General features: G+C 56.7%; 1 protein-coding gene across 1 annotated transcript; it reads right to left on the bottom strand.

Moving 5' to 3' along the window:
* Positions 1 to 7493, bottom strand: SNPH (syntaphilin). Its single transcript, XM_004370494.2, has 4 exons — positions 7312 to 7493; positions 6460 to 6567; positions 4757 to 4906; positions 1 to 1180 (listed from the first exon to the last, which is right to left on the bottom strand). The coding sequence occupies exons 1-4, from the start codon at positions 7491 to 7493 to the stop codon at positions 1 to 3; spliced, it is 1620 nt and encodes a 539-aa protein (XP_004370551.1).
* Positions 7494 to 11516: the final 4023 nt, after the last annotated feature.

Genomic DNA, 11516 nt, shown 5'->3' with positions numbered 1-11516 from the left:
TCAGAGCTGGGAGCCGCCCGCCCCGCTTGGCCCCGACTGGCTCAGCGAGCGGCAGCTGATCCGTCGGATGGAGTGCAAGGCCACGGTGCAGCAGCCCCGCAGCAGGGAGCTGATGTTGTAGACGGGCTGGCCCTGGCGCCGCTGGGAGCGGCAGAGCCAGGCCACCGTGGGCACGGCCGGCACCACCACGGCCAGCAGATCCACGATGTAGTGGCGGCTCCAGTAGCTCTTGGGCTCCTTCTCGGCTGCAGCTGCCGCCTCCTCCTCCTCCTCCTCCATGGGGCACGCCACGCTCACTGACAGGCCGGGGTTGGGGTTGGCACCAGGTCGGTGTGTGGCAGGCCCATGGGTGATGGGCTCTGGGACCTCAAGCTCGTCACCCACTGTCACCACCACTGCTGAGTTGGGGTCCCTCGGCCCCAGGGGGTAGGGGTCCAGCTCTGAGCGCCTGTCACCAGGCTCAGGGACTGTCCCACAGACCTGGGCATTGGTCACTTTCTCCAGGATGGTGTCCAGGTCAGGCTGGTACTGCATGAAGTCTGTCTGGATGGCGCGCTCCTGCATGCAGCTGGCCTGCACGCCGGCCTCCATGCCACACAGCAGCTTCTCGTAGGTGTTACTGGCAGGGAAGCGGGGGCCCAGGCTGAAGGAGCTGTGCAGTGAGGCCTCCTCGGGGCCACAGTCCACCCCCGATGACAGCAGGCTGCTGGCCTCCAGTGCATCCGTCCGGCTCAGTGTGTCATCGGCCACCACAAAGCCACTGTCAACCCCATCCTCAGCGGAGGCACTGGGGGGATCGTCGGGTGGGTGATCACCGCAGACGGCTGGGTCACTCAGCTTGGTGTAGGTGGAGCTGCGGGTGAGGGAGCGGGCGGGTGACCCACCGGCCGACTCCCCGGTGCCGTCCTCCTTGGCCATGCCATTCTGGGCCACCTCCATGCTGTGCAGCAGCGTCTCCAGCTTCTTGTTCTGGATGTTGATGTCCACGAAGTACTTCTGCAGCCCCTTGTCCTTGTCAATGAGGTTGTTCTTGACCGTGTCGATGACCTGCTTGAGCTGCTTGATCTCTTTGCGGGCCTCCTTCAGGGCCAGCTGGGCCTCCACGCGGTGGCACTCCTCCTCGATCCAGTCCTCTTGCATGCGTGACAGCTGCGTCTTCAGGTCGTCGATCTCTGTGTCCCTGTGAGCAGACAGACACGTGCACTCTCACTGCCTGCCTGCCTGGCCCATCATGGCCAGCAAGGAGAGGCCGGGGACAGAAAGAGGAGCGGACAGTGTCACCAAGGACAGGTGCCCTGTGCTGCTGCAGCTCAGCACTAGAGAACAAAAGGAAGGGCTCAGTGCTTCGTTCCTTCTCCCCAAGGCACCAGCCGGGTCCTCCCTCCATAGAGAGGAATGAGTGAGGGGTGGAGGGCGGACCTGGGGTGATGACAGGGGAGGTCTCCTCCTGGGAGAGAAAAGCATCGTCAACAGGAGACACCACCCACATCCCCACCCTCTAGAGGCTGAAATGTAGATGACTTTTGACATCTAGATCCATCATCTAGAGAAGAGAGTAGACAAGGAAGATTCTTAATGTACACGTGCTACAGCTATGGAAACCTAGTACATCTCTGTTTTAAAACTTCATGTAAAACAACAAAAACTAAACAGAAAGTCTCTGCTCTATAGAAAGGGACGTGACTCCTACTAAAACAGGTGGTGAAAATATTAAATGGAGCGAGCGCTATTTGGCTGCGGTCCCTGGGGGGAGGACAGTGGACTGCTTTGTCTTTATGAGCGAGAGGGAAATTAAGGCCTGCGAAGTACATGTGTAGAGGGGGTGATAATTTTACATCTTCAAGCAGTGGGATGAGGACTGGCAGGTGAAACAAAAGAGAGAGAGGAGAGCAGGGTGACTATTTTATCCATGCTAGAAGTTTCTTCTTCGTGTCTACTGTAAAGAGGAAAGGCTGAAAAGATAGATGAAAAAGTCACAGAGCTACTCCTGAGAGAAGAGGCAAGCGCCAGGCAAACAAGACAATTGGAAGACTCTTGTCCAGAAACTCTCAGGCTTTTGTAAATCCCTGAGTTGTAGAGGAATTTGGGGGCTGGAGGGGAGGGAAGAGAGAGAGAACAACATTCCAGAAAGTCTAGAGGTAAACCAGGGTGAGTCAACAGTGACTTAATAGAAGTAGGAAGAAAGGAGGAAAATCGTTCCCAAGACTAAGATCCTCTCTGGATATTCCGCCTCCAACACACTGCTGACTGCTACGGCCCCATGTGGCTGCTCAGCCCAAACCCTACATTCGTGTAAATGACATCTGGAAATGACATGACTGTCACCCTTGGGGTTCATGAGCCCAGCAGAGTAACTGTCCCAGATCAGGCACCAGGTACTTTTCAAAGTCAGATGTGAAATTCAATTCAGGAAACGGGCCCAAGAATCTCATTATACAGTATGCTGACGGGACTGGGAAGGAGGGGCTGCAATGGCCAGAATGGTCAGCCAGCAGCAACACATGGAAGGGGACTGACCTCCCAACAGGAACAACTCAGCAAAGGAAGTGGATGGCAGCAACGAATCGGAGGTGCTCAGAGTGGCAATAACAGATGTTCCAACAGAGATGCTGCGACACGATGGGGGAATGCTTGTTGCCCGGTCCTCCTCTGACTCCGGGTAGGGGTTCACTCTAGGGTAACCATCCTGATCTTTCTCCCTGCTTCTCACTCACACCTCAGTTTGGGATAAAGAATTTGGAAGAAGGGACTTGTCCTGCTCAGTATGACCACCTGGGCTGGTCCCCTGCCCCTCTTTCCTTAGAGGCAGCCAGTCCCCAGGGAGCTATGGCTTCCCAGCCCTGTGTCTGTCCCAGCCCAGCATCTATATTTGAGTGGGTTGCAGGGCGACAAGTAAATTTGGTCACACGTACACCTATGCCAACATCCTCCGGTATAGCCTTATCAGTGTTGTTGTTAGCTGCCACTGAGTCGGCTCCCAACTCATGGCAACCCTATACACATTGGGATCCATAGGGTTTTCACTGGCTGATTGTTGGAAGTAGATCACCAGGCCTTTCTTCCTAGTCCATCTTAGTCTGGAAGCTCTGCTGGAACCTGTTCAGCATCGCAGCAATACATAGGCCTCCACCGACAGACAGGTGGTGGCTATGGTTGAGGCGCATTGACTGGGAATCAACCCAGGTCTCCAACATGGAGGGCGAGAACTCTACCACTGAGCCGTCAACGCTCGCTCACTTTATCAGTTGTAGAGTTGAAATTGCATCTATTTACCTGATTGTGTCTTTCCTTTAACTGGCTCTCAACTTGGTGTTGGGGGTAGAGGAGGTTAGGGAGAAAGGGGTATGATATGTTGAGCTTCTAAAATCCCAACACTCTGTTTGAAGAGGAAGGAACAATATGAAAAGTGATAGGAAAGACATTACACTTGAACTGGGTCTTGGAGGATGAGTTTGCCAAGGAGGCAAGATGGGGGAAGGGCATCTCAGGGAGTAGGGACGTAAAAGCAGGTGGCATCTTAGAGAAGGAGATGCGAAGCTACTGTGGGAATTATGGGTATCAAACTAAGTATATAGGGAGTGTGAGGAGTGTGACAAGAAAGACATTAAATTCTAGCAAGTAAAGAGCTGCCACAGGTTCCTGCAAGAGTATCAGGAGTAACAGGAGGGGCCAGGGAGTTTAGGGTCACAGCAGAGCACGTGCCCAAACCACACATAGAGGATGGTCAGCTCTGAGCTACGGGGCTGGTCCTAGAAAGGACGCCGGGGGATAAAGACATTAGTACAAACGGCCAAGCAGACACTGGGCATCACTGGGAAGATGGTTGGAAACAAAAATAGAAACCCTCGCTCTACAGATTAGGCCCAGAGAATACCACCTGCAATCCCCTCAGTTCAAAACCGCAACAAATCTAAACCGAACTGGCTACTTGGGAGAGCTCTTGTCAAGAAAGCTGCGGCCATGGTGGCAGGCCTTGACCTCCAGTGCTGGACAAAGCTCACAACAGGCTACACGTTTGAATCCACACAGTCCAGAGAAGGATAGCTAAGATGATGGAAGAGATCAGAGGGCAGACCCGAAGCTTCGATGACAAAGATGAAGGCATCAGCCTGGAAGGGTGGGGCTGGGAGGGTGAGGGTTCAGCGCCCCTCCTGGTCCTGAGAGTGAGAGCTCAGGTGAGTCCCCAGGGGCTCCTGGGAGACCCCAGGCCAGGGAGGAGCTCAGCAAAATGTTTCACATGATCTTAACATCATCTATAAACAGGAAGTAGAGGGGGAGGAAGGCTTCTGGGGCCTGAACTGGTGGGCCAAGAGCCCCCAGTGACTCACTGTGAGGAAACAATGGGAGGGATGAATGGTTGCTTCTCTCCACGGAGACAGGTAAGCCAGAAAGAAGCCCCTGTGCTCAACTCCCCAGGTAGAAAGGAGCCAGGAGACAAGGAGTGGTCTAAAGGGGCTGCCAGGCTAAACTGGGAGAACAATGCCTTCTGGGAGGCCAGACAGGACCTCATGGTATAACCTGCTCCTGCCTCGTCCCACGCAGCCACCTGAGCAGTCACGGAGAACAGCTGAGGAGAAGACAGAGTGGGTGGGGGCTCTGGAAATGGGCTCAAACAGGGCTTTGCTGTGAAGAAGAGGAAGGGGTGGATCCTGGGAAGCCCCTGCCACTCCTTCCTCTGAGATGTCTCAGGGCTGTGGTTGCTCAGAGTATGGGGGCAGCAGCCTGTCCCCAGGGCTGCCTCTGGCGACTCGCTCACCGGTCCTGGAGCCGGTCCTGTGTGTCTTTCAGCCGGGCCTTCAGGTGCCGGATGCACACCTCCTTCTGCTGCAGCGGGGTCAGGTACTGCTCTGGGGTCGGGGGCTTGATGCCATGGTTGTCACTGCACAGCGTGTACTTCATGGAGCGCCTGCAAGAGTATGCCCATCAGTGCGGAGGGAGGAAGAGCTCAGGGACCCCAGCCTATCTGTCCTTGTCCTATGGTCACCAGATGGATACATGAAGACCCACAGTGTGTGTGGGGGCTCAGACCTCCTCTAACTAGGGGTGGGGAGACAGAACATGTGTACAATCCTGGCTCCATGCCAGGTGCTCTGCCGACGCGTTCTCCTTCAATCCTTCCAGCAGCCCTGAGAGTAAGGACTGTCTTCAGCTTTCTGAGGTGCTCCACGAGTTCGGAGAGGTTAACTCTTGCCTAATGTCCCACAGACAGGCGAGTGGTGCATTGCAGAACCCAGGCTTCCAGCCTCTCAACCCGGAGGAGTTTGGGGCTGGAGGATGGACTGGGAAGGGTGCTCCCCTGCTGTGTAATTCTCCCAGGGCGTGATCTTCGTGGTGGCAAAGGACTCCCCCAGATCCCACTGTGGAGGAGGAAACACCTCACAGGGTGGGCGGGGGGAGGGAAGCTCTCCTCTCCCTAGTGGAGAGCCCTCATGCCCTGCGCTGGTCGGAGGACCAGGGAGAGAGCAGATTCGTGTGTGCTCTGACACACTCCTCACCCATCCTCATATACGCGTGGGTGTGCACTACATGTCTGCACACTTACTTGGAGTGCACATCTGAGTACATGGATTCCCCCTCCATCTGCACCTGCAGGCCCACATACATGTATACATGCCCAGGCCCACACATCCCACTGCCACCCTCATGGACACTCGCACATACTGGGATACCAGCCCCTGCACACATTTGCACAAATGCATGCAGACCCTTCCATCTGCACATGCACACACATGCACTGGGGGCACACATGACCACTCCCCTTGCACTAGCACACAGGTGAACACCTGCTTGCTCTGGGCATTGACCCGCTAACAGCTGTCTCCCTGAGGTGGCCGCAGGCTGGGCGTACACTGTCCCCCGCAGCCAAAGACCTCCCCAGCACGGGGTGGCATAGATGTGGGGGGTGCAGCACATCCAGAGCTTCCTCCCTGCAGAGGGTGGTCACTGCCAGGGGAGGAGAGAGGGCTAAGGCTTTGGCCTTTGAGTCTCACAAGTAAGGAGATCACCCCAGTGCCACCTATCAGCCACAGCCCAGCTGCCTCAACTCACAGCACCTGGCTGTTACATTCCCAGAGAAATTTCCTTGGATGTTGACTTAAAAACCTGGGCATGTTCTCGCACAATTAGAGACTCAAAGGGCCTTGGTGCCACCCACCTCTGCTGCTTTAGGGGGTGGGGGCTCCAGTCAAGGGAGGGACAATGGTGTTTTATGGGCATAGAAAAGACAGGTCCTGGGGAGGCCTATCTGCTGAAGCAGCCAATTTGCAGGCAGCTTTAAAAATTTTATGGGAGCTGGCTAATGCTTACTGAGGAAAACTGTATTTGTAAATTGTACACTATTGAAGAGAAGGTGGGGATAGAATCTCCCACTGTGCATCTGATGGAGGGAAGGAGGTATGACTCTCTTCCCCTTAGCCCCCAGGTGTGACTGGCCTCACCCAGAGGGGCGGGGCTGATTACCTTGGTGTGGGGCTGCTGTCGCTGCCCTTGCAGGAACCAGAGTTGCTGCTGCTGCTGAGGGAGGAGGTGCCGTAGGCGTCCCGCACGCTCACGGGCGGAGAGGTGCGCCTGGAGGCGGGAAGAAGAGGCAGGTGCTCATTCTGGCTGGTGGGCAGCTGCGGACACTGGGCGAACACCGCCAGGCCGCTGCGGCCCAGAGGGCCCCCACTTCAGTGTCACCGCAGGGGAGAGAAGCAGGGAGGAGGGGGGTGCACAGATAGGGGTGACAGAACAGACAGTGCCAATCAAGATGGAAAACTGGAAGAGGCAGGTCCTCCTCGCCCCCCAGGGACAAGAATGGGGGCTGGGGTAGGGCTGGGCCAAGGGAGGGGCTCCTATCTGCCCTGACCAAAGGCCCTCGACTTCCAGGGGTCCCCCATGCACAGACCGGGTCAGAGTCAGAGCACCTTTGGAGCAGGAGTGACAGGTGAGGAAGAGTGTGGCAGATAGGAATGGGGACAGAAAGAGGGGCCTATGGTGGTGGTGGTGGCGGGGGAGTTGAGGGAGGCCAAGTGAGCCTGCGTGGAGACTGCATGGCTTCCTTCCAGTCATTGTGCTAATCAACACAGTATTGAGGACAGGATTAGTAGGAAACCATGGTTTAAGCCCTCAGAGAACTTTCATAGCCATGGTTTCACTTGAGCCCTTAAACAGCTCCAGGAGGAGGTGAGTGCTGTCAAGCCCATTTTAGAGATGGGGAAAGCTGAGGCAACAGCTTGCTCAAAGGCACGCTGCATGTCTATGGCAGAGCAGGGACACAGGCTCCCCTCCTCCCACCCTGAGGCCAAGGCTCTGGGTAAGGGGGAGACTCACCTGCGGGATCCCGCGGAGGCCCGTCTACTCCCTGTCAGGGACATGGCCATGAGGCTGTGGGTTCGCGTGAGGGGCGGGATGGGCGGTGTCCCGGGGGCTGAGGAGAGAGGGCGGGTTGGGGGGGCCGTGGGAAGGGCCGGGCTGGGCCACGTCATCCTCTCGCTGGGGCCGCTGCCTGGCATGGCTTCTCCTCTCACCCTTCAGCAAGGGCACCCAGGACCCAGCGCGTGCCTGGCAGGCCTGCTCTGGCCACAGCTGCCTCCACCAAAGAATTTAGTGGGGCTGGTGCACGGCCTCGGGCCACCCAACCTAAAATCCCTGCTCGTGAGTGCCTCAGGAGTGGCCAGAAATCATCAGTCCAACACCATGTTCTCCAGATGCGTCAATAGACCCCAGAGAGAGTGAAAGCCTTGCCCAAGGTCACCTGGGCATTGGGGTGACTGCCAGCTCAGCACTAAGTCCTCTACACTATGAGCTGGGCCTGGCCTTTCCTCCCGGGGCCCTGACACTCGCCCCCAACCCCTCGCGCTGGTCAGTCCTCCCTCCTCGGTGAGGGATGCAGGCTGGAGGACTCCTGGAGCAGGACCAGGAAACCCAAATTAGGCTGGGCTAGTCTCGCCGACCGTCACCTTCCCAGAGCGCCCGTTGGCGCGTGGCTCGGGGCTTCCCGTCTACAAGGGAGACAAGACAGACCAACAAACCAGCGCACGTGTAGAAAGACATGGATATACACGAACATGAAAAGGTATGATGTCCCTGCCATGCCAAGTTGCACTCATGTCTCAGTGACCATGCTCAGGCGGCCCGCCCACGGGTGCAGGACATGCAGCTGGACCCTTGCACACATGCTGCACACGGGCATGCCCACACCCATCCGTCCAATGCACGTGCTAATTCTGCATACACCGAAGACTCAGAGGCACAGGCTCAAGGCAAATAAGGGCTGGGAGAATGGGCATGGGAAGCCCCCCGACCCGGGGGGGGGGAGTCCTGGTGTGTTGGACCCAATAGGAAGTGCTCAGGCCCAGAAAGACCCATTCCAAGCCCTCTTGAGAGGTGGGTGGGCAGGCTCAGGCCCTCAGTCTCCTGCCCAGGAGTGCTTAGGCCCCTTCCCTGGCTAGAGGGTGGGTTCAAAGAGCAGCCCTAATGAGCTGAAGGAGGGGACAGGCCCCATGCTGGGCTGGGTTCTGGCTATTGTGGGGAGGAGGCCTGCACTGGCTGCAGACGGATGGTTCAGCATCAGCCCAGAGCTCCCTGAGTTTGTGGTGGAGGGGCCTGGGCTCTCTGCAGCCAACATGCTCAGCTCCAGGGACCCCAGCTCCCTCCTTCCAAGCTGAGAGCAAAGACTGAGGACAGTAGACCGGGTTACAGGAGAGGAGACATACCCAAGGACACTGGGTACTGGACCTCCCCCCATGCTGGGAGAGAAGCGTTCACCGAGCACTGCTATGTGCCAGACCCTATGCTATGCACGTTACGTACGTTATGTCATTGATTCCTCCCAACAACCCTACGAGGAAGTGCTGTGATTAGTCCCATTTTACAGATGAGGAACCCGAGCCTCTGAGAGGAAAGGGACTTGCCCAAGTCATACCACCAGTGTGCGGCAGGGCCAACAGCTGAATGGGGTTACCTAGTTGCTAAGGAGCTGGATCTCAAACACTGGAGTCCCCGGCCTGAGGAGTCACCCCCTTCCCATGTCAGGGCCTCTTGGGAGCTTGGTCATCCTGACCAGCGGGGGGCTGCCTCCTGAGCAGATAAAGTCAGCTACTCAGGTGGCCTGTTTCCTGGCTGTGATACAGAACACGGCCTGTTCCCCTGGAGGGTCTGACAACAGCCAGCTTTGTCTGCCCAGAGGTGTCGGGTGCCGGGCTGCAGGAGCTGCCATCACCACACCCGTTACCCGAGCTGCTCGCCCCAGCTTGGGGACGCTTCCCACTCATCATGCCCCAATCATCCAGGCAGGGGCTCCTGGAACCATAGGGCCAGCCCCCTGAGGAGGACCCAGGGATGGGGGCTGGGAGAACTTTGGGGGGCAACAGTGTTCTGCATCTCTGCAGACTTTAGCAGGAGCAGGTGTGTGGGGGGTGATAGTTTCCTCATAGTGAGCAAGGCCTTCAGGGATGACCTATCCCTGATTCTGTGGCCAGGTGACCATTCTAAGTGCTTTTGTGAATGTTGCCCCATTATTTCAAGTCACAATCCTTTAAAGGCAGGCAGTGTTATCACATTTGGGCCCCAAACCACAGAGCTGCAGGTCTACAGACCCTGGAGCCAAGTCAGCCTGGCTCCACCGGCCTTCCTCCCATCATCATCCCTCTGTCTGCTGGCTTTGGGAGGACTTCACAGCAGACACAGGGTTCGTAGCAGAGGCTGGCCTCTCTATTCCAAGCCAGCTTGGATGAGCATGGCTAAGGAGCCAGAAAAGTCCAGGTGGAATTCTAGGCCTGGGTCCTGGGAGGCAGGCAGGATGCCTGGTCTGCCTTGGAGTTACGTGTGGCCTAGGTACAATGAGGGCTTTGTCCCTGCTGTCCCTGCTACTACCTTGCCTGGCAACCCCACGCCTCCCTCCTCTTGAGTTCCCTGCTGTTCTCCGGACACCGCTTCCTTCCTCCCTGGCTCAGGGGTGGGAAGGGGGTGGCATTTGGACCTGGATGGAGCCGGCAGTCTCCTGGGAGGCCAGAGACAGCCATTCATCTGGGAGAGAGGTGGAAGTGGCATTTCCCCTGCTGGGATGGGACTGCACAGGCAGGGTCCCTTGTGGGAGAGCAGAAGCCACCCAGGCCCAGAGGGAGCCACCTCTCCAGGATCCCTACTCAGAAGCCTCAGTGTGCGCCCTGTGCTCTCAGGTCCTCCCACTCCTCTAGGCCCCAGGGAGGAGGCAGGTTGCCATGGTCTTTGTCACCATGTCGCCTGCTCTGCCTGGAGTCCCACAGGCTTGTCCCCAGGTGGCCAGAGGCTGCTACTTGGAGTGGAAGGTGGAAAAGAAACCCTTAGCCATGAGGAGCTGGGCTGATAGTCTCTCATCACTTCAACTCCAGGTTAAACCCAGCCCTTCCTCACTCCAGCCTTCCTCCATTTCCCCATCCTGCCCACACCACAGACATCCTGTCATCCAGCCCTTTGTTTAGTCCCTCACACACCCCATTTTCTGAGGGCCAACAGTAGACCCTCAGGATCTAGGGGATACAGCAGTGTCCACAAAGCAGGAGACTGAAGGGTGTGGAAGTAGAGTCAAACAAATCTGGGTTCAAATCCCAACTCTCTCCCCCTCCAGTGGCCTGCCTTAGGCAGGTCACGTCACTTCTCTGAGCCTCAGCTTCCTGCTCTGGCGGTGGGGGCTATAACAGAACGTACCTCATGTGGCTGCTGTGAGAAGAACACAGGATAACGTGTGTACCAGGCTTAGGTCGGTGCCCATTGCAAGATGAACACTTAAACATGGGAATAGATAAAATGCAACACCCCGTGAGTGCAACACAGAAACACATTCAAAGCATAATAGTGGCCTCCAAAGGGCCAGGGAAGGCTCCTCTGAACAAGAAATTTGCACTGAGTCTCGAAGGACGAATAGTTCACCAGGCAGAGAAGGCGAGTGGGAGGGAAGGAGAAGCCTGGGCAAAGGCTGTGAGTAAGTAATGCAACAGCAGGCTGCTCAGCAAACGAGGGGGCCTGGTGAGGGCGGAGGCACAGTGGGGTGTGGCTGCAGAAGGAGGCAGGGCCAGGCCACAGAGAGCCACATAAACCAGAACCTTGTCTTGTGGGCAATAGGGAGCCACAAAGGGCTTTTAAAAGGGGAAGGACACAATCAGGTTTGCATTTTAGAAAGCTCCTAGGTAGCGAGCCTATGTAGAGTATGGCTGGGAAGGGACAAGACTGGAGGCAGGGAGACCAGTTAGGATGTGAGAAATTAGGAGGGCCTGGTCAAGGTGGCAAGGAGCCCTGGTGGCTCAGTGGTTAAGCGCTTGGCTGCTAACCAAAAGGTTGGTGGTTTGAACTCACTGGCCACTCCACAGGAGAAAGATGTGGCAGCGTGCTCCCACGAAGATTATAGCCTTGGAAACCCTATGGGGCAGTTCTACTTTGCCCTGTAGGGTCGCTATGAGTCAGAATTGACTTCACGGCAACGGGTTAAAAGGTCAGGGTGACAGCAGGAGCAATGGAGAAGAGGGCCTAGATTCTGCTAAAAATTCATTGGAGGGCCT

Source organism: Trichechus manatus, unplaced genomic scaffold, assembly GCF_000243295.1.
Source record: "Trichechus manatus latirostris isolate Lorelei unplaced genomic scaffold, TriManLat1.0 scaffold00008, whole genome shotgun sequence".
NCBI lineage: Eukaryota > Metazoa > Chordata > Mammalia > Sirenia > Trichechidae > Trichechus > Trichechus manatus.
This window is presented reverse-complemented; position numbering and strand designations above follow the sequence as displayed.

Coding starts and splice junctions, on each gene's coding strand:
- SNPH (XM_004370494.2), bottom strand. CDS start 7,493: ATGCCAGGCAGCGGCCCCAGCGAGAGGATGACGTGGCCCAGCCCGGCC. Junction 6,568..7,311: donor GCCTCCGCGGGATCCCGCAG/GTGAGTCTCCCC, acceptor TCCCGCCTCCAG/GCGCACCTCTCCGCCCGTGA. Junction 1,181..4,756: donor CAGGACCGGCTCCAGGACCG/GTGAGCGAGTCG, acceptor GTCTGCTCACAG/GGACACAGAGATCGACGACC.